Below are 22,934 nucleotides of genomic sequence, written 5' to 3'. Positions count from 1 at the left end.
TAGCACAAGGCTGCAGTTCAAAACTTCATCATCATGTCATGGCCTTCTATGCCAAAGTCTCTTTGCCATTCAAAATCGCTTCTTTTAGAGGGCCTGATGCAACAAACCAAATTCCTTTCCTTTTGTATTTCACATAAACACAATTTTCTTAGATGGTTTACTATCCACCTCAGATTCCACTCCGCCGGGCTCAGATCCACTTTGACATCAAATCTTCAATCATCCTCCCTCCGCCGGGCTCGGAGCAATAACACACTTGGTTTAACCAAAAGCTTTCAATTGATCTCATTCTGCCAGGCTCGGACCAACTTTATCTACATCGAAGACGTTCGACTGTGTGTGGAACTTTGCTTGACCCGTCGCAGGACCACTTCGATTAACAATCCTTTGCCACTCTTTCACTTTTGTTAACACTCAGTTGGATATCTTACAGAGACCTTCGATTGAGCACACACATGTTGTCGGACCACTCTGTCAAAGGTATCTCATCTTGGTTTCAAAGTTCAATCACTCATCTGCCGTTCAACTTCAATCGCGTTGGTTATCACACACTCTTCAAACAATGTCCGTTTCAGCGACCAGACCAGTCCTGCATCAGTCTCCCCAACTCACTGGCTGTGTTGATTTCACTGACGCAGCTTTAATGTTGGAGCCAAGGACAGCACCATGGCAGCTTGCGATTCTGCCCGCCTGAATTATCAACGCGGGAGAGCCCCAAGTACCTCCGACACATAATACAGAATTCTTCAGCTGGGTTTCCTGGTCTTGCGTTTTCTATTCTTGAGGTTTCATGAAAGTAAGGGTTCCTTGTCGAAAAGGTCGAGCGAACTTCCCTCCTTGTAATTCCCTTCTGTTTCACTGTCTTTCTCCGCTTGTTAAACTGCCATCTTGGAACTGCCGTTTCCTTGTGTGCTTTGCCTCGCTGAGAGTGTGCTCTGCCTTTTATCCGTGTGGGGAAGTGTAATGAAGTCAGGGGTGTGTGAGGGTCAGTAATTGCCTTTCCTTGCCGGACTACTGTATTGGGAAACATCAGGTATACGGCTCAGGTGTTAGTCTGTTTTCGATCATAGCGGGCTGTCTGTGAGAAAGGGCTTGTGTTGTAATGGAGGGTGGGAGCGTTGAGTTTCTAAATATCCTACATGATAGGATGGGCTAAAGGTGTCACAGGGAATGGAATACAGAGCCTCACCATCCAGTGCCCCACTCCCAGAAGACCCCTCACCCAGGTGATTCTCCCACACTGATCCACACCCATGAACTGGATCCAAAAGCAATGGCCATGTCCTGGCCACCTTGATGACAGATCGCCCGGGATTTGTGGTTGAGACACCTTCTGGTTTCTCACACTGGACCAATTTTCAGAGATATTTTCACAATAACCAGGGCTGGATTGCACATTTTTTCCCTTCATTTTATTAGAACTTCGGCAGCAAAAACCATCATCTAAAACCCTACCAAATCCCTGAAGCCCAAAAGAAAATAATTGAGCTAGAGGTAGAAGAGATGCTCAAGGTGGATCCAATCGATTATCGCGAGTCTCCCTGGTCCTCCCCTATTGTCTTAAGTCACAAAACCCAACCAGTCCTGGCGGTCCTGCATAGACTTCAGGAAGCTGAATTCCATCTTGCTATTTGATTACCCTATGCTGAGGATCGATTACTTATTTCAAAAGTTGGGCGCAGCCAAGTATATCTCGACCCTCGATCTAACCAAGGGTTATTGGCATGTCCCATTGAATCCAGCAGACTAAGAAAAACAGACTTTTCAACACCACAGGGCCTGTTCCGATTCAAGTTATTAACTTTCACTCTCTATGGAGCCCCAACCATTTTCCAGCTTTTGATGGACAAAGTGTTAAAACCTTTTGTGGAGCAACCATGGGTGATAATGTGGTTCATAGCGTTAGGTGTCTTCAAAACATTCCCCATCTATATAAAAATCCCGAGTCCCTTGAGAAAAGCCAGCCTAAGGGCCAAATCACGAAAATGCCATCTTGCACAATTCGCAGTGAAGTACCCTGGGGTTTTTGTGGGCAATGTCCTTCTTCAACCACAAACCGAAAAAGTAAATCCAGTCCTAGACACACCCACAAGAGAGGACTTGATGCCTTCCTAGGGTTAATCGGCTATTATAGAAGGTTTATACCCAATTATTTCAGTATAGCTGCTATACTGACCGACAAATTAAAGAATGTGCAACCACAAAAGCTCCTCTGGAATAAGGAAGATCAGAAACATTTTGTAAGTGTACTTTGCAATGAACCCGTTCTTAAAATGCCAGACTTCAATAAAGAGTTTCTGTTAAAAACAGGTTGCTTTGGGCTCCTTCACAAGAATACGATGGAGTTGAACATCCCATACTATACACAGAATTGTACGATCGGACCGAGAAAAAAAAAAAGGTCTGACCGTAAAATGCTACCACCAAAAGGTTTGAACACCAAAAGTTTGAACCTTTGGTGGTAGCATTGTAGGCAAGTATAAACTTTTTTTTTTTTTTTTTAAATGCGATAGTGAGCAGGGTGTTTGCTGGGGACACCCCCGCAGCACACCCGAAAAAAGAAAAAAACATTTGAAAAAAAAAAGATTAAAAAGGACCCTGCGGCGCCGGTTCGCGATCACAGAAGTTCAAAGGAACTGGCACTTCAGGGACTCTGTGTGTAAGAAAGGTAAGTAGGGGTTGTTTATGTTGGGGGTGGGGGTATGTTGAGGGTGTGGTGTGGGTATGTAGGGGTTTTGAATGCGCATTCACATTGGAAATGTGCAAACTTTTTGTAGTTCGCACATTTCTCATGCAAACTTTTCCATTGTGGAAGATCCGCTAGACACAAGCAGAAAACGTTTACCCAGAGTACAATCTTATGCTACTGTCAAACTGGAAGCCTTGACTATAAAATGGGCTGTCATTCACTTCAGATACTACCCGACTGGCATAAAGTTAAGATTGATTACGGATCACTCTCTGCTGACCAGAATGACTTTACAAAAAGACACCAAAGTCAGAGTAATGAGATGGTTCCTTTTGTTTTTATGTTGAACAGCACAAAAGTTAAGAATATGGGAGTGTTCATTTCTTAAGCTGCTTTCCTATCAGTCAAGAATAGGAAGCTACAAACTTAAAGGGAAGGGTATGTGATGAATCGAGTGAATTTGTCCCTTCTTCCCAAGGGGGAGCCCCCCATGTGAGAATAGGGAGGTGACCCTCTCTGCAACACCCTCCCCAGGTGTCGAGACAAGTTGACCTCAATCGGAGAGACGCCCCCACTAGGGGACAAGAACTCCCGTTCCTGTGAGGAACTCTCAAAACCATTACACAGAATGGCATACATGGGACTCTCTAAAATATTAAGGACTTATGAGTCCCAAGAATTGGATGAAGAAAAAGCAAATAGAAACCATTATCAATAAGAAAGCAAATGTATCTCTTTAAATACAAGTCTACAGTCCACTGAGACGAGTACTGGAATAGCGAGTACATGCCGAACGCCGCAAAGAGAGGAATGCATATGGAAGGCCCCTTCCTGCGTAACAAAATGGGCAGACGCCAGAGACGCATCATATCCCAGATGCAAGAAGCAGAGTGGGCTGGAGCCCAAAAGGAGGTGGTGGTGGTGTGACCACAAAAGATATATGGTGGGCAGGCGAACCACAAACCAATGCTGACACCATTAAGAGAACAAAGCAGCAATCTAACCGGTTGCCCGAACAACACTGGGCCGCCGTGGGAATAAGAGAATGCCAGGAAGAGGACGCCAGCAACATTGAGTCAACAGCAACGAGGAGCGAGAGAGAAGCTCCCAGACAGGCATGGAGGCCAGAAACGCCCTATTTGGTCAAAGTGAACCAGGAAAACAAAAAGACTGGGATGCCAACAGGGAATTGTTATACAGTTCAAGAAACTCATCCCAGTAAAAGTAAAGAAAAGTTGAATACAAAACTGCTCAACTTAAATTGCTTGGATGTAAGAAAGGAAATCATTGAAGTCCCCGAGAGGGAGAGAAAGCAACCTTGGATATCACTACCCCGGGAAAGGGGAAGTACCCAAGCTTTCAACACTAGAAGACAACACAGAAAGAAGGGAGCATAAGCAAAAGAGAATATTATGAATGGAAGCACATCAAAACTTTTAGGAATGATATTAATGTGAGAAAGAACGCATTGAAAACCTGAGAGGGAGAACAAGAGAATTTGGATATTGTGACAACAAGTGGGATTCAGTCACTTCTTACCAGGGGAGAGCCTTTCCTTGTGAGGCTAGTGAGGTGAGCCAGCTACGCGATACCCTCCCCTAGGGGTAAAGGCAAGCTGGACCTCACTGGGAGAGACTCCTCCCTTGGGGACAAGGACACCTGTTCTGCAGAGGGACTCCTGTTCTGCAGAGGAACTCCCTATGTTACTCATCCTCGGACTATCAATAACATCAAGGTTTCAGAAAGGCCAACATGATCAAGTCATTGTTTGCTAATATGCCAGAAGACCAAAGATTCAGCCTGAAGAAATACATGGTAATACTACTATGAAGAAGAGGGGGTGTGTGTGAAACAGACCAGGCAACTGTGAGATAATGGCAATACTGTGAAGAATGAGCAAGAGATGGATGGAGCGCTCAACTGAAAGAGAAAGACTATTATAATTCTCCGCTGAGGAGAGCCCAGCCATGCGTAATAAAAACCAGAAGAAGGAATGGTATCAACGAGTAAGAAGCTTAGAAGTTTCAAACCAGCGATGTCGTGGAAGATGATCGAAACAGGGAAGAAATGAGGGGTCAGAAATGAGAGGCGGACCCAAAGTTGTGTTATTCTCAATGTCGGACATTTTAGTAAACAGAAATGTGTTGGAAAAACACTTGAACTCTTGTGGTTGTCCAAAGGTCTCACAAATACACATAAAAGCCATAATATGTTATATATGAGTTGCATGAGTCATAAATGGGGGCTCGACTAGAGTGATTTAGAGGAAAGATTTTCTGACTTTTACTATAGGGTGGAACTGTTGGATGAAAGTAAGCCATTATGGTCTTGGGTATCAGAGGCTTGAAAAGGGGGAATACTGCTTCTCATCTAATGGGGTCACCACCTCCCCCCGGTAGTTTCCCCCTCCCCTGTGATCATCCCTCATATAGCCTCCCCCAGGGTAAGGATCAAGTAGCTGTTGCCATCCCCATGCCACCTGGGAGGAGGTCCCCACTGGGGAATCAGTGATGCCTCCACCAAATTCATCACTGTGCTGAGGAGGCAAAAAGCTTGAGTGCGAGGGAAGCACCAAGAGAGCTGGAAGCAGGAGAGAACAGGGGAAGGAAGAGGGCCAGTTGTCGGTGGTGGCGTGACCCATGAGTGGTGGACTGTGCAGTCTGGTAACTATGCAGAGTTAGGCATAAACTGCCCTGACAGACCTAAGACAAATCCTCACCCTGCAACCAGGCACCAGTGACGCCAACCTGGAAGGCGGGAGGGAGCATGCATATAATGAGTACCAGAATCATTCTTGTCCCAGTAATATTAATATAAAGTCAAGTACTTATTACTTGTACAAGCATACTCGTCCCAATAATAAGAAGTGGAGATCAGAAGTGAATATATGAGACACAACATTGATGAATTTGACAAAACTCAGAGGAGTCTCCTATGAACAAATAGAACGTCACCCACACATCCTACTCATCCCAGTGAGAGAGTGAAAAGTCAAGATACTGTAAATTATTACTGGGCTCCTTCTATTTGTCCCCAGTAAGACACCAAGTGACCAAGAGAGGGAGAATTATTACTCGGTTTGTCATACTCGTCCCATTGACACAGCAAGTGAACAGGTAGAGCGCATCATACTGTGAGGGATCAAATAACCAGAGGAAGAATGAGAACTGGAACAATAAGAAGATACTAGAGGAAGAGAGACTTTAAGATATTGAAGAAAGGCAAAGTGAAGGGAACTCAAAGTCAAGGAACCCCGGATAAGAGGATCTCCCGAAACCAGGAGGTGGAGCAAGGAACTGGAAAAAGTCTCCTAAGTGAACTTAATGCAATGGATAGCCAAGACATATCTGAAGGTTCTATATTAAGGCTGTGGAAGCCACTCCAGGAGAAGGGAGTAATTTTCCTGGGATTTAGTGGTTTTCTCTTAGTGGTAGGATCAGCATAGTTTAGTTTTGGACTGAGGACAGAGTTTACTTTTGGAGTTCGCAAACTGACAACAAGCACCCTAGTTAGTTTTGTTAGGCAGGGAAATCCACAGATTAGGGATCGTCTTATTGAAATGAAGCATCAGTAAGAACAATACAATCTGGTCTGTCTCCTCCTTCTGACCCTAAGAGGAACAAGAGATAGCCTTGAAATGCAAACCACCATCATAACAATATACAAGTCAGAGAATGTCAGAGTAAGGTGAACTGTAATTGTCTAGAAGGCCAGAACTACAGAGGATATTTTACATTTCCAGGTTTTTCTGAGTCCTTTAAAAAGGATCAAAGAAAGTATGAACGGTCACAGAAAGATATTTTTCAGGAGAGAAAAAATAAATCTCACGAAAAAGACTGATACAAGAAGTACCCTCAGTAGAAGGGAGCTGTTCTCAGATTCTCAACTTATTTAGACTAGTGGTAGGGCCAGTTAAATTAGTTTTGGGCAGCAGACTTGTTCATTTGGACATTCACAGATGACCGACGAGCACCCTAGTTCGATATTATAGGTAGGGAATCTCCCATAGCGATAGGGAAAGTCATGCCTTATTCTTTTTTTAAAATAATTTCTCTTTTTTTTTTAACACCACACCAAATATTGCAATAATTAAGTCAAATTCGGCAGCAAAACATTTACAAATTGTGCGCCTTAGTCCCGCTCCCATCCACCCCCTTAACTTGAGCCAATGTGTCTATGTTATCAGCCTGCGCTTCAACCGGCAGGTCCATCGTTATCATATTATCCGTATCATTATCACTGTATTCGGGCAGGGAGGAGCCCACCATAGTTGCCACCAACTGCCTCCATTCTATTAGGGGTCCTACCTCTTCCTCACCTCCCCGACAGACCGCATCAAACCAAGCAATCGTTTCTGCCTCCGCCCATTTCAAGAGGTCCGCCCATCACAACTCCATCCTTGGCCTCTGGGCAGCCTTCCAGCACATCGCAATCCTCCGTTTGGCAAGGATGTATGCCAGGTCCTTCATTTTGCTAATGTGCCTTAGATTGCGTGGCCTCTGGAAACCCCCCAGCATGAATGCCCAGGCAGATTCCACCTCCAGCGTGATGCCTTTTCAGGCCAAGCGTGTCTTCAGTTCTACCCAAAATCTTCCCACCTCCGGACAGGCCCAGAACATATGTAGCATCCCTGCTTCCTCCTCCCCACACCTGGGGCATCTCTGAGTCGTTTGACCACCAAACCTGGCGATCTTTCTAGGGGTGAGATATGCTCTATGCGTGACATATAATTGGATCTGCGGGAGCCTTGCGTTCCGGGACACCGTTTTATGATATCTTTGGGCCCTATCCCAGAGCCCGTCTGACATGGGCTCCCCCACCTCTTCTTCCCAGAGTAGTCTCAATTGGGGCAATTCCCTGCCCACCTTAGATCCCAACAGCTCATATATATCCGGGATATCTCATGCCCACCCTCTGAAATGTCATTGTCTCCACAGTGGCATCCGGTTGTTCAGATAGCACTACCGCCGGCCACTTTTCTCGCACTCGTTTAACCATTCTGGAGTAGGTTATGTACTGCCCCTTAAGCACCACGGTGTCTTCTATCAGTTTCTGGAATCCCAGTGCCTCCCCTTCTTGCCATATGTCTCCCAGGGTGGCCAGACCCATCGGTTCCCAGTACTTTCAGACCCTGTGTATCAATTGAGGGTCCTCTCTACACAGCGCCACCAATGGCAACTGCATAGAAAACGGGGACGGGTATCCCACTATCTGCCATGCTCTGTGCCACATCTCCCAGCCAAGCACCAACAGCCTCGCCATCCTTAGCACCCTTGGCTTGGACAGCCATACTACTTCCTTTAGGTAAAAGGGAGCCGGTTCCATGCACAACAGCCTGGTTTCGGTCGTGTCCTCATCAGACAGCCACCTCGCCACATACTGCAACTGTCCCGCAAAATAATATCTCAAAATTTGGCAGGTTAATTCCTCCCCTGTCACACCAATTCTGTAGTTTCCAGAGAGCCACCCTGTGTCCCTGGACTTATAATATATATAAAGCCCCTGCACAAACTGTGGAGCCTAGCGAAAAAGCGCCTAGGGATCACATGCGGGATATTTACAAAGAAATGTAACAGTCTGGGCAAGACTACCATTTTTAGCAGAGCAGCTCTCCCCATCATGGCAAAGGGTAGTCTGGACCAAAATACCATGCTATTTTTGATGCCTTCTCCGTGTCATGTTTATGTTCTTCTATCGCCGTATGGTATACATCAACCCCGAGATATCAGACCGATTTAGTGCTCCAGGGTATTGGTAATGTTGGCAGGCCCCTGGGTGGAACAAACCTGTATCTCCCCAGGGGGAATATGCTGGATTTCTCGGGGCTGACCGCTATGCCGGAGAGAGCGGCGTACTGCTCAATTACTTCCAGAATGCATGTTATGTTCTCTTCTGGGAAGCGCAGATACAATAGTATATCGACGGCATATAACGAGACAAGATGCGGTCCCCCTGCAGTGCGGATCCCTATCTCCTTATACTGTTGTCTCAGACAGACGGCCAATGGTTCCAACGCTAGTATATATAACATGGGCGACCAGGGGCAGCCCTGTCTAGTGCCCCTGCTAAGTTGCCATTTATCCGATATGGTAACACCCGTTTTAACCCTAGCGATTGGGGAGCTGTATAGCATCTTAACCCACCTGAGGTACCCTGGCCCCATTCCATAGCCTCCCAAAGTCGCCAACAGCCAGGGCCATCTCACTGAATCGAAGGCCTTAACCGCATCAAGCGAGACGATCGCAAGTTCACCCGGGTGCCCCTTTCTATGGTTATCCGTTATGTTCCTGCCTGGGATGTAACCTGTTTGGTCAGGATGTATCAGCTTACCAATGACTCGCTTAAGCCCGTTTGCCAGCAGAGCCGTAAGGATTTTGCTTTCTTGGTTGAGCATTGATAGGGGTCTGTATGACCCACAATCCGTGCTAGGCTTACCTGGTTTTAGGAGCGGAATGATCACCGCCTCTCGCAAGGACTCCAGCAACCCGCCACACGCATACGCCTCATTGAGCATAGCCAGCAACAGGGGGAGCAGCTCCGGCCTGTAGGTCTTGTAAAATTCACTAGGGAGCCCATCTGACCCCGGAGCCTTACAGGTGGGCAGGTGCTGAATCACTAGCTCCAGTTCTATCGTAATTGGGGCGTCACGGTCAGCCCGTTCCAAGTCATCCACGGTGGGCAGGCCCATATCCTCCAGCGTTTCCGGGATTTCATGGTCCCTCGATCTGCCACGGTCCTCGTAGAGGCGTTTATAGTATCCTAGGAACTCATCATTCACTCCCTCCTGGGTATTCCGGATCTGGCCTCCCTCCCCCTTAATTTCTCTGATCACCTGCCGTGGCGCCTCACTCATATAGCCAGGCCAGCAACCTGCCCGGCTTGTCTCCTCCCACATGCTGTCTCTCCACATATTTCTTATAGCTTATTTCTTAAAGCCTGTCCCAGAGCTCCGCACTAGCCTGTTGCAGCTGCCTCATCCTGACCCCCTCTTCACTAGAGATGCCTCCCCTGTGCATGATGTCCTCCAACTCCTTCTCCATTTCCTGCAGTTCCCACTCTATGTCCCCCTGGAGCCCTCTAGATTTCGATATGGCAACCCCCCGCACCACCACTTTGAATGCCTCCCACACGGTCCCTATAGATCTAACACTGCCAATATTGATCTCGAAGTACTCCGTGATCGCCTCCCTTAAGTCCTCTCGGAAACCCGGGTCCTGCAGAGCTTCGGCTCTAAGCCTCCAAGTAGGAATCCGCACCCTAGGAGGCTGGTGTCGCCACTCCAGGACCAGGGGGGAATGATTCGAGAGCACCCTGGCCTTCTATTCCATGCTTCTCATCTCTTCAGCCACTTCTGTAGTGGTGAACACGTAGTCCAGCCTCGTGTGCAGATCATGTGGTGCTGCGTAGTGCGAGTATTGCCTATCCGCAGGGTGCAGCTGCCTCCAGACATCCACAAGATCGAAGTCTCTCAGGAGGGCCTGCAACACCCTTGCAGCCGGAGTGGGCTTGTCTAGCTTGCTATCTGATCTGTCAACCTTAGGGTTAAGCACACAATTGAAGTCTCCGCCCCACAGGATCCTGGCACCTAATAGGCGGCTAATCCTGCCATACAGAGTCCAGAACTAAGTCGCTGTGTCGTAATTGGGGGCATATAGGTTTACGATACACAGTTCCCTTTTTTTCCAACATACCCCTCATTACGATCATCCTGCCTTCCGGGTCTCCCGTAGCTTGAAGCAGCTGAAATGGCACGTGCGGTGCCACCCAAGTGATAACACCTCTAGCGTAGGCCAAATATGTGGCTCCAGCCATGCACCCCTTCCACTTCCTTTTGACCACCTCCAATTTCTCCCTGGTGAGGTGGGTCTCCTGCAATAGTGCAACGACAATCCTCATCCTCTTCAGGTACATCATCACCTTGTTACGCTTCAAATAGCTGTTGAGGCCCCTGACATTCCAGGTAGCCACTCTAAGGCACCCCGACGCCATGGATACGATGTCTCGCCCTCCATCTCCCCACTACCACCCACCTGCTAAGATTCACATTTTGGCTCGTGACCCCATCCCTCCCAACAACCATCCCTTTCCCAAACTACAAACCCCTCCACAACTCCCTATCCCTCCCCCACCCTTCCCCAACAAATGCCCAGCTCCATCCCTGGATCTCAGGCGACCCCGTGTTTGGTTCTGCCTTGGTATGCCGAGGACGGAAACCTGGCAGGGTATCACTGGACTACCAGTGACCTAACTAAACTATTCTAAATGGGGGTTTGAGGACTAGCTCTGCGAGGCTCCCTTAATGTGTCTGCAGTCTCAGTGCTCACGGATCAAGTCCAATCAAACTAATCAAGCCCGCCCATGAGCTACAGCTAACATCATAATCAAGTCCCATAGTCGTAGGCTGCGACCACTGCGGTGCAGCATACACAGTTTACTTCTCTCTTCCATCACCTTCTCCTGTCCGGATTCCCGATTCCTGGGGGCAGCTGTGCGTGTCAAGCCACTCCATCGCCTCTTCCGTAGACTCAAAAAACAAGGTCCTGTTTTTGTAGAACTCCTTCAGCTTCGCCTGGTAGAGCAACAAAAACTTGTGGCCTCCTTCGCGCAATCTTCTTTTCACCATCGCAAAGTTCATGCAGCTGCGTTGTACCTACAGGGTGTAATCTGGGTATACGGTTATATTTGCCGTTTCTCTCTGTATTGTGCTGCCCTTCCCAAAGTGCTCAAGGATCCTTTCACAGTCTCTGTAGTTCAGGATCTTAGCAATCACCGGCCTAGGGGGATTACCCGGGGCCGGCCTCCTCATCAGAGCCCTGTGGCTCTTTCCACCGCGAACCCCTGGGACAACACTCCTCCAGTTATTTCCTGCAGTAGCATGGATTTGATGAACTACGTCGGGTTGGGTCCCTCAGCTCCCTCCGGCAAGCCGACAATGCGGATGTTGTTCCTTCTGGCGCATCCCTCCGCCTCTTCCGCCCTGCTCTCTAGGTTGCCCACACGTTGCACTAGAGCGTGAAGGTCTGCTTTAGGAGTTTTACAGTCCGCTGTATTCAGGCCCACCTCTTTTTCCAAGTTTTCTGTGCGTTCTGCCCGTGACCCGACATCCTGCCGGAGAAGGTTCACTTCCTCCTGCACTGCACCTACTTTAAGCTCCAATGCCGCCTTCCGTTCGGTCATAGCCAGACCCAATTTGGTTTCCCAAGCCACTTTCAGGTCCGCAATCGCCGCTAGGACCTCCCGATAAGTGCCATGGTGGCTGCGCTTCCGGTCGGGGTTTTGTCCTTACTTCTGGCTCCTTCCGGGCCCAGTGGTGTATTCGTCTAGCGTGTGTTGCTTGCCCTTTGTCCTCAGAGGTTTGCTGGACATGGCGTCGTGCCGCCGATTTGTGGGCCAGCCCCGCCTCTGGCCTGCCTCAGTGGGACCAGATAGCTTTTCCGCTACTCAAGGTCTGCACTCCCGAGGGCTAGTGGACCTGCCCTGGTGCCACTGTTGGGCCCGGCAGTTCCCAATAGCAGTCTGTCTTCCACTTTGCGCAGTGCCCCAGGGCTGCGTGATCCTCAGTGACTACCCCATTTATCGTTTAGGATCTCATTACTCTGGGTTGCCCCACTTCGTGTCACTTGTGGTGCATTATCACCCTGGGCCACTCCGCTGCTCAGCCCGGATCACTCACCTGTGGTCTGAAGTCCGTGTTAGCCCATACAGGCTCAGTGTATGCAATGCGTTCCTTCTGCTTATATTATCCTTATCTGCCATTGTTACTTGGGAAGCTGCCAACTCTAGAAGCAGTTTCTGTTGTGTGTACTGCAGGCAGTCTTGTTTTGTTCTGCAGTCCGTTTCTGGCGGTGTGTTGTCCTGGTGTCCTTCCTGTTGTGGAGGGCCTGTTGCAGGGTCAGCCTTTTTGGCGTAGTTATCAATCTTTACCTGTCTGGAATGTGCAGGGTTTCTGGTGTGCAGGCGTTCTCTTCCTCCTACCGGGCATCAGGGAGCTGTCTGTTCCGGGAGAGTGTCTTGGCGAGATGGTCACTGTCTTGCAGGGCTGCGGGCAATTCTGGACTCCAGTGTATGTAGTCCAAGGAGTGATGGCTGGCAGTGTTCCGGATACCAGGGCGTCAGGTCGCCGCACCACCCCCGGTCTGAGGACTTCTGTATAGGTTAGGGCGGGCCGCATGCCAGTGGCTGCTAGTTTGTTGGTGGGCTTGTGGTTCTTCCTTATGTTGCTGGAACCTTATCGTGCTAGTATGCGTAGGAATTGCCCTGGTGCAGTCTCAATGGTATGGGGGCTCCTGTACAACGTGGGTGGGAGGACCTTCTGATGCTGGTTGTGCTGGACGTGTCCGGTGTTGTCAGACATAATACTGTGCTATTCGGTGTGTAGTTGTATATTATGCAATACCTCTTTGGCTGGTCTGTTCCCTTTGAGGTCCACAGCAGCCACGTCTGTGGTCATGAGGCTGCCCCTACTGTTGCTGTGTTATTTCTGTGCCTCCACTGTCGGTCCAGACCTGGGAGGGTGGGGGCACTTATTCCATAATGTAGTCCTCGCTTGGTGAATCTCATCTGGTTGTAATGAAATGCCCTGCAGGGCACTCCTTCATGCGGCTGGGTTCGTTGCGAGCAGCTGCTTTTAGTGTTTGGCGTGTGGGTGAGGGGAGCTGCCAGGGCCGCGCAGGGACTGTCCCTGCAAGCTCCTCCCCGGGTCCTCGCCGATCTGCTTGTTGGCTCGGGGGAGGGGGAACCGTTGCTGTTGATGAATCACCCCCAGCCCGAGGGATGACACTGTGCAGGTGAGATTGCCAGGCGGGAGGGCAGGCTATGGGCAGCGGAGGCCTGGGTTGTCTCGCCGGTATCTGCAGAGCTTTTCTCCACTCATCCGCTCGGATGCCCTCGGTTCTACCGGGTCTTACCGGTGACTGCGGCAGCCGGTCCTCGAATGCGCGCTGCTCCTTGTGGCCCTGCGTCGCCACATTAGCCTTCTCCCGATCGGGAGATTACCCGCCGCCGATCAGCTCTTCTGCGGCTTTTGTGCGAAACAAAGCTTGATGTACTGGGTCGTGGCGTACTTGGGCAGTGCCTCTGGTGTTCACTGTTCTCCAGGCTCAGCGCTGCCACGCGCCATTTTGTAAACTTCTCAGCGACTCCATCGCAGTCGTTTTTCTCCCTTATCAGGCACCGAGTCAGAGTGGAATTAAAGGTTCATCTAGCAGACGTTCTGATGAGCCCCCGATTAGTATTTTCACCTCGGATTCTCTTCGTAGACACTGTATTTCGGATCAGTTTGAAGGATCAGGCAGGAGAGCTCAGAGAGGCACGTCTTCTCTACATGCTGCTGGCCACGCACCCAAGTTATGCCTTATTCTTAAAAAGGGATTGATAAATGACCCACATTGTTACCACTCCATTTCCCTGTTGGATATAACGAGCAACATTTTGAGTAAGTGTTTGAAAACTACGGGTCAGTCGCTTTTCCAAGCAGGGGGCAGATCTCTTTCTTCGGCAGGGCCTCCCTCTGGAACAGCCTCCCTGCCCCTCTCAAACTTGAGCAAAACCACCTCCGGTTCCGGAAGCAACTCAAGATGTTTCTCTTCGCTTCCGCTTTCTCTCTTCTTCTCCTCCCCATGCTGATGGCCTGTCTTGCCCACGCCCTGGCCACCCTCTGAACTTGGGCCCAAATCCCTGCTCGTCCAGTTGTAACCCGCACTGCCTCTTGGCTCGCCTAGCACTTGTGGTATGTATATGTAGCCCTACAGTCACCTCTCTGTGCGCTTCGGAGCCACCTGTTGGCTGTACTTTCTATTATCTGCACTTCTCCAAATCCCCCCCAGCACTATTCCCCATCCCTTCCCTGCACTTGTTCGATCTGAATGACACAAGGGCTAGTAAGATCGTTGTTTTGTCCTCCCTCTGTCTAACCCCGTCTTGTCTAGAAACACTTGTGTACAAAAGCATGCATGTGGCATTTTGTAATAGTAAATTAATATCAGACAGTGAAATCCATAATAAGCTTCATTCCGTCTAGTAGCAGGGGCCCAATCACTGGAAGTCCTTACCAGTATGTTTCCCTTTGCTTCATGAAGGCAGTGGAAAGCTAGCTCCTGATTGGTGCCACCCCCTGGGAGAATGCTGGAACAGGCTGCAGTCATCAAGGCTTCCACTGGTATTCGTTAAGAGAAAAATGACTCAATGTCAGAACATATAAAAAAAAATGCAGAGCATCAAACTTAGCTTTGGGGTTTAACACCACTTAAAAACAAAAATAAATCAGCTATAAGGCAACATGTTGGGCTTGTACAAAACACAATGCAAAAATGGTAGTGGTGCATTTATTAAAGATCGTAATCATTGCATTCATTGGTTCCCGAACAATTATGCCGATCCTCAACAAGGTCATATTAGCCCATTTCAATCCCTCTTCTATCACAGAGCAAATAACATACATAAATTACATCAGAGGTTTATACAGAGGGCAACAAAGTAGACTTCTTTCAGGCTCTAATGAAGCCTTTCAACAGGAGTGAAACATGTAAAAATATGTCATGATTCAAATGTTCTTATCTGACGAACCTTGGACAGCCATTATGAAGGAGGACAGTTGATTATGGTATGCATTAATCATGCTGTACAGCATAGTATGAGATTTGGGTTCCAATGGTTGAATGTTATTTTACATTTTCTTTTATTTAGATACTGTAAAACCTGGTGAAGGGCCTCAAAGAGCCTGAAACATGTTGAGTTTGTAACTCTGTATAACCTTCACGGGTGAATTGTGCACATTGTTAGTATTTGAAAAATAATTTGGAAACAGATGCAATTATAATTTTTAGTGGACTGTTAAAATGTTGGACTCTTTGGAGATGCGTTCTATATCTCACTAACAGTGCCTCCGTGGTTGAGTAACAGTGGGATGTAATTTTTCAAGATGGATTGCACTGCTTAATGGCAGATGCATTTACATAGTGTGCCAGGTTTGAATGTTGCAAAATACTTAATATTTTACTACATTTCAGAGAGAACACTTCAACAATCTTGCCTAACTTAGAACAATGACCTTCTATACCCATAACAGATTGAAAATACAAATTAACTCACAAACTAAAGCGAGCCATACCAAACATTGTGCACTGGGCACGAAGGCTGTCCACAAGACCTGTCCAGGTAAGAAACAGTTGCTTTGTTTCCCTGTCCATTCACAGCAAGAAATGGCTTTGGGGAGGAGGCACCCCTTACTGTGTAGGCAAGAGGTTGAATAAGACAGCCTGTCCAAAATCAGCCCCGGAACTGGTGTCCAGGCAATAACGCTTACAAGAAGCAGATGGTGAAGACCATAGGGTGGTCCTGGTAAGAATGTACCAAGGAACATTGTTCTGAAAATCCACGACTATGGCTTGGTTGGCATGAGCAGGAATGATCTTAGGAGTCTCATGCTTGTGCAAGGAATAGCTATGTCAGTTTCGGGGGACTAGCCACCTGGCGATAGTGGCCTAAGAGGACCGTGAGCCGGGGTGCCGATTGCTGAAGGGAACAAAAAGGGCATCTTATTTCCTGAACCGTTTAGTTCAATGCGGGTAAAACTTTAACAATCACCTGGGCAAGTCAACAGTAAAGTCAGCCAGAGACTGGGGATTCACAAAAGAGGTGGGTAATACCACCTCTGCGTTGATATAGAATGAGGAAACAAACTTAGTAATGGCTGGGTGATTATGTAAAACTATGCCGTCCTTATGGAAAAAAGTGAGGGCTTGGAAGCAGATATAGCATGGATCTCACCGACTCTGCATGCAGATTTAAGAAATCACCAAAAGTGCTGCCCTCCATGACAGAATTTACAGCTCAGTGGAAGCCAAAGGTACAAAGGGTTTGAACGTCAATGATGAAAGGACAAAGTTAAAATCCCAGAGCAGGATAGGGTCTGGTGAGACCCCTCCAGGTGTCTGCACACAAACCAGGTTTGAGATGAAAAACGGCATGACCTGGGTGTTCCGATATGGCCCGATAGAGAGATCACAGAGGATCTCGTTCAGAGGCAGGTCAAGGGATGTATGTGCTTGTCCAGAGCCCAGGAACAGAACCTGTCTACTTGTTTCTGTACTGGGCTTTGGTAAATGCCTTCCTGGCTGCCTGGATTATTTCCATTTTTCTGCTGGTAACCCCATATGGCCAAGAGTGAGCTGCTCAGGAACCATGATGCTAAGCTTGGCAAGCAAGGGGAGTAGTGGACGACCATGCCCTGCTGGTAGCGATCATGTGCCGCCGGAAGGGGGATCGGATTCTCCCTCAGGGCTTCCGGCAGGCGTGAGAACCAGAAGCGGGCTGGACACTAAGGGGCTATCAGGATAAGAGTTTTTTTTTTAAAATTTGATTTAATTGTATTCACATTTTTTACAAAGTAGAAGAAAAACTGTAAAAAAGCAGATCTGATTCGATCCCTGCGTTCATTCGCCGCCTGACTGTTCTCCTCTTTCATTCATTCAGTCTTTGACTTTTTCAGTAAACAGATAACCTGGTAGCTAATTCTTTCCCCTCAAGTCCTTTTGGTCGCCTATTCATCTAAGTCGATCATTTTAAAGAACCCCACTACTGCGATGACCCAGTTCGTCTTTTCACCGCTTGTTAAGCGTACCCACCACTCCTGTTCTTCATGGATACGTGAGTCTTTAAGCAGGGGTCCAAGCCATATAGATCTTTCTTTCACAAGGCCGGTAAAAGATAGCAGGAGGTGCCTTCTCGTCTTAATTTGATTTACCTGAGGACAAAAGCAGCAGTTATTTGTAACCGCCTGTCTCCTGATCGCTAGAATTTGTTGAAATTGTTCAACTGCATTCAAAGTCTCTATCCAGTCCATTTCAATAATCTTTTTGTTAACTTTCACTGGGTTAGAGAGAAGTTCCTCTGCTGAACTTTCAATTTTTTTTTTTCAGTAAACTCCTGTCTTTTACTCTCCAGGCTGTGAGCATTATGGTTTCCTCATTATGGTTTCCTCATTCATCATGCCTCCGTTGATTATCTCCAGCATTGGATTTAAAGTTAGTTGTATGATCTTTCGATATAGCATCAGGCCGTTTCTTTCGACGATGGCTTTCAAGGAAGACAGGCTCAATTCTCTTCGAATCAAAGCCATAGAGGTTGACTGAGGCAAAGACAACACTAGTCGCCAATAGACACCCTCCAGCCTAGACCATAAGTAGTCTGGAAGTAGCAGCATTGCTTCAGCTCCATAAACTATGCTTGGAATCACCTTAGCTCTACAGAACTTGAGGGTTGGGATCAATGAAAAGCGGCCAGCATTTTAGCCCTTAGGTGATCTTGCATTGGTGTTTCCAGGCTACTGTTACTCAGAATTATTTCCTAAGTATTTGAAACTTGTAACGGTCTCCAGCCTTTTGCCTTCCGTAAACAGTTTAAGGCTTTTTTTTACCCTTGTTTTGACCTTTTTTTCCAAACGACATTATCTTTGCTTTTGTTTCATTGAGTTCCATGTTGTTCTCACTCAAATAGACCTTCAGATTATCGAAGGCTTGCACCAAGTCTACATAACATAGGCATAGCCACATGCTGCCTTCCAACGCCCTTGCCTTTAGAGCACTTATTAGGAGGATGTTAACTGAAGTTCCAAGGCCCGAACAAAACGCCCCAGTGATGGGTCATAACTGTTCGAGGCAAAAGTCAATTTTTGGAACTCCTCCAAAGCTAGAGATGGAACAAGTTACTTACCTGTAACTGTTGTTCTCCAGCATGGGTCTGGCATGGATTCACATGCTCATGAATATTCCCCGTCGTCAGGCTGGGAATCCTCGGTAAAGAAAAAACCAGTATCAGTTTCGTTTCTGATCTGTCTTTCGTAGTAATAACCAATCACTGGTCTCTGCGTCATACTGACCACAGCCAATGACTGCCCTCTACCTAAGCACCGCCTCTGGCAGCCATCTTCAGATTTGGAAGCACGTGAAGTGGCAGTATGACCAAGTGAAGAGCCGCAGAGGGGTAGGCGGGAGGGTTCGCATGTGAATCCATGCCAGACCCATGCTGGAGAACAACAGTTACAGGTAAGTAACTTGTTCCTTCTCCAGCATGGGGTCTGGCATGGATTCACATGCTCATGAATAAAGAATACATAGAAGTACACACATGCACAACCACGGGAGGTGGCAAAGGCTCAACATTAAGCATCACATCAACTCAACATTAAGCATCTTACCTCCTCACCAGGCTCACCTCAGGCGAACAGGTTGCGCAGCACTGCTTGGCCGACCCTGGACTCCTCCCTGGAATCCCGGTCGACGCAGTAGAATTTCGTGAAGGTGTGCGTCGACCTCCACGTAGCAGCCCTGCATATGTCCAGCAGGGGCACACCAGATAGGAACGCCGTGGTAGCTGCGATCGCTCTGGTGGAATGGGCTCTCGGACGGCCAGGCAGCGGTCGGTTTGCCAACCGGTGACAGCACATGATACAGCCGGAGAGCCATCTGGAGATGGAAGCCTTCGAGATAGCCTTCCCCTGATTGACAGGTCCAAAGTTCACAAAGAGTTGTGACGTCTTCCGAAAACCCTTCGTGCGGTCCACGTAGAACTTCAGCGCTCTAGCTACATCCAGCGAGTGCAAAGTCCTCTCAGCCGGCGACGAAGGCGACGGGAAGAACACAGGCAACACCAAGGGTTCGTTGAGATGGAAGTCCGACGGTACCTTGGGCATGAAGGAGGGGTGCGTCCTGAGCACTACCCTCGTGTCGTGGAAAGTCAAGTACGGGGCCTTGCAGGAAAGGGCCTGGATCTCTCCCACTCGTCGTGCGGAGGTGATGGCCACAAGAAAAGCTGTTTTCCACGATAGAAACTTCAACGGGGCCGAGTGCAGAGGCTCGAACGGAGGTCCCATGAGCTTGGTCAGCACCACGTTGAGCTCCCACGCCGGGGCCGGAGCCTTCACCGGCGGGAACGATCTGAACAGTCCCTTCATGAACTCTTTCACCAGACGATGAGACCACAAGGACGTCCGCCCCGTGGTTCTGGTGTATCGGGAGATCGCAGCAAGATGAATCTTGATGGACGCGTGTGCCAAACCAGCCTTGGCCAGCGTCAGCAGGTACGGCAGTACTTGGGGAGCCGTAATCCGTAGAGGGTTAATCTTCTGTGCGTGGCACCAGACAGAGAACCTCTTCCATTTGTGTCCGTAGCATTTAAGAGTCGAGGACGCCCTGGCCTTTGCAAGAACCTCTCTGCAATCGGCCGGTATGTCGTATCCTCCAAACTCTAGCGCTGCAGGAGCCAGGCCTGCAAGTTCAGCGACTTCGGGTCGTGGTGGAGGATGGCGCCTCCTTCCCTGGAGAGTAGATCCGCGTCCGCCGGCAGCTTGATCGGCGGGGACGCTGACAAGTCCAGAAGGTCCGGGAACCATATCTGCCTCGGCCACGCAGGTGCGACGAGGATCATCCTGCACCGTGACCTCTTGAGCTGGTTGACGAGCCGGATTAGCAGAGGCAAGGGAGGGAACGCGTAGAGGAACAGGCCCTCCCAGGGGAACGAGAAAGCATCGCCCATGCTCCTCGTCTGGGGAAACCTGCTGGCGAACCTCCGGCACTTGGTGTTCGTCGCCGTCGCGAACAGGTCGATCTGGGGTGTGCCCCACCGTCGGAAGAGGCGATCCACCAGATCCTGCCGTAGTTCCCACTCGTGGCACGAGCGCAGCTCCCTGCTGAGTGAGTCGGCGATGGTGTTTTTTTATCCCTGCCAGATGAAACGGCACCAGAAAAATCCCTTGGGCGACGGCCCAATGCCACAGGTCCTGCGCCTCCTTGGACAGCGCTGGGGACCTGGTTCCGCCCTGTTTCCTGATGTAAAACATGGTGGTGGTGTTGTCGGTGAAGATCCTCACCACCTTGCCCTTGAGGGACGGAAGGAAGGACCTGAGGGCTCAAAACACTGCACGGAGCTCCAGGACGTTGATATGCAGGGACTTCTCCGTCGGGAGCCAGAGTCCCCTTGCGTGCAGATTTTCGGTGTGCGCTCTCCACCCTTCCAGGGAGGCATCCGTGGTCACAGTCTCCTGGTGGGCTGGGGTCTGGAAGTCCATGCCCGCCGTCAGATGCGCGCGGGTGCCCCACCACCGTATCGCTCGTCGGAAATTCTCGTCGAGCTTGATCCTTTCCTCGAAGCTGCCCGTCGTCTGGATCCAGCGCGCATCCAGGAATTCTTGCAACGGGCGCATCCGGAGCCTGCACATGGGAATGAGGTAGATGCAGGAAGACATCATCCCGAGGAGGGACTTGATGGATCTCACTTTGGCCGCGTCGGCCACCAACATCCGTTGCACCTTGCCCAAGATGGTCCTGGTCCTCTCCTCCGACGGGGAGGCCAGAAGGGACACTGTGTCGAGCCTCGCTCCCAGAAACAGTGCGACTTGCGCGGGCACCAGGTGGGATTTGGCGTAGTTCACGGAGAATCCCAGGTCCGTGAGGAGTTGGACGGTCCTTGCCGTGTGGACCACGGCGAGCTCCTTCGTCTTGGCGCGGATGAGCCAGTCGTCCAGGTAGGGGTAGACGTGAATCCCCTCGCGGCGCAGCTGCGCCGCCACCGGTGCGAGGCACTTGGTGAATACCCTGGGTGCCGACCGTAGTCCGAAGGGAAGGGCTTTGAACTGGTAATGACGCCCTTGGACCACGAACCTGAGGAATTTTCGGTGCCCCTTTAGGATGGGAATGTGGAAGTAGGCATCCTCCAAATCCAACGACGATAGGAAGTCTCCTTCCTCCAGTTGACCCAGGACGTGCTGGAGGGTGACCATCCGGAACTTCTGCGCCTTGATGAATTTGTTCAGCCGTCGCAGGTCCAGGATGGGGCGCCATCCTCCCGTCTTCTTCTTCACGAGGAAGTATCGCGAGTAGACTCCGGAGCCCCGAAGCCTCTTTGGGACGAGTTCGATGGCGCCCTTTCTGAGCATCGCCTTTACCTCCAGGAGAAGTTGAGGGACGTGAAGTTCTTTCCTGGCCACGGGGGAGACGCGCGGGCACCTTCTTTGAAACGCGAGCGCGTGGCCCCGGGCCAGGGCGTCCAGCACCCAACGGTCGGTGGAGATGGACTCCCACACGCTGACGAAGCCCGCCAGCCGGCCTCCCACCGGGGTGCTTCGGTGGGGGCCCGACCCCACGGCCGGTTCAATCCTGCTTGGACGCGGCCTTGCCGCCTTGACCTCCTTGGCGACGACGGCGGGGTCCGCTAGACTTGCCTCGTCCTCTGTAGGCCTCTTGCGACGACGAGCGGGCCGCTTGACGGTAGGAAGCGAAACCGCCGCCGGAACCTTTGGAGGCGCCCTTGCCTCCGCCGCTCCGAAAGGGCGTCCGTCGTTGCTGCAGGACTCCAAGGGCCCGGGCCGTCTCAGTATCCGCCTTGATGGCCTGAAGGGAATCGTCCACTGTCTTCCCAAACAGGTTGTTCCCGTCGAAGGGCATGTCCAGGACTCTGGTCTGGACGTCCTGCCGAAAGTCCGTAGCTTTGAGCCATCCACGACGTCTAAGGCAAACGCCGTTGCCCAGCGTCGGCGATGTCCGTCGCCACGGTGATGGCGTGGTCCGAAGCCACTTCACCTTCCTGGAGGATCTCCAGGGCCTCCGCCCTCTTGTCGTCCGGCAGAAAATCCAGCAGGGGAGCTATCTTGTACCAGAGCTCCCTGTCGTAGCGGGCCACGATAGCCAAGGCGTTGGCCGCTTTAATCGTCGTCGCTGCCGACGAGATGACTCTACGTCCCATAGCATCCAATTTCTTTCCCTCGCCGTCCGGCGGGGAAGTCGATGTGGAGGCCGCACCCCCCCGCTTTCTTCCTGGCTGCCGCGGAGACGACGGAGTCCGGGGTAGGCTGCGCCCGGAGGCATAGGGGGGCCGTGTCCGGGACCCGGTACTTTTTCTCGTACCGGTCTCTTCTAGCTGGCGTAGTGGAAGGGTTCTTGAGGAGGGAAAGGCCCTCATCCCAAATGTCGTCCAACAGAGGCACTGCGAGGACCGTCTTCCTCTTGGCCTCGCGCCGCTGATAAAGGAAGCCTTCCTTTTTCTTCTCCCCAGGGCAGAGTTGGAAAAGCTCGGAAGCCCTGGAGATCATGGAGTGGAAAGATCCGATCTCGTCGGGCGGAGAAGCCCTGGTGGGAGGCGACGACGGAAAATCCTCGTCGTATGCCTCGTCGTCCGTACCCGTCGCTGCCGTGTCAGTCCCCGTATCATCCCCTCGGGTGGACGGGGAGGAGGGCTGGACGGGGCGCGACGG

At 50.1% G+C, this 22,934-nt stretch overlaps 1 protein-coding gene across 4 annotated transcripts in view; it reads right to left on the bottom strand.

Annotated features, from left to right (window-relative positions):
- Nucleotides 1-22,934, bottom strand: part of MIDEAS (mitotic deacetylase associated SANT domain protein) — a 1,134,261-nt gene that overhangs the window by 227,811 nt on the left and 883,516 nt on the right. For all 4 annotated transcript variants that reach the window (XM_069638766.1, XM_069638765.1, XM_069638767.1 and 1 more), the window contains one exon: nucleotides 14,740-14,843. In XM_069638766.1, the coding sequence (XP_069494867.1) occupies nucleotides 14,740-14,843 (104 nt within the window). The remainder of the gene's footprint in view (nucleotides 1-14,739; nucleotides 14,844-22,934) is intronic.

Source organism: Ambystoma mexicanum, chromosome 14 (genome assembly GCF_040938575.1).
Source record: "Ambystoma mexicanum isolate Mex_15411 chromosome 14, UKY_AmexF1_1, whole genome shotgun sequence".
In the NCBI taxonomy this organism is placed as follows: Eukaryota; Metazoa; Chordata; class Amphibia; order Caudata; family Ambystomatidae; genus Ambystoma; species Ambystoma mexicanum.
This window is presented reverse-complemented; position numbering and strand designations above follow the sequence as displayed.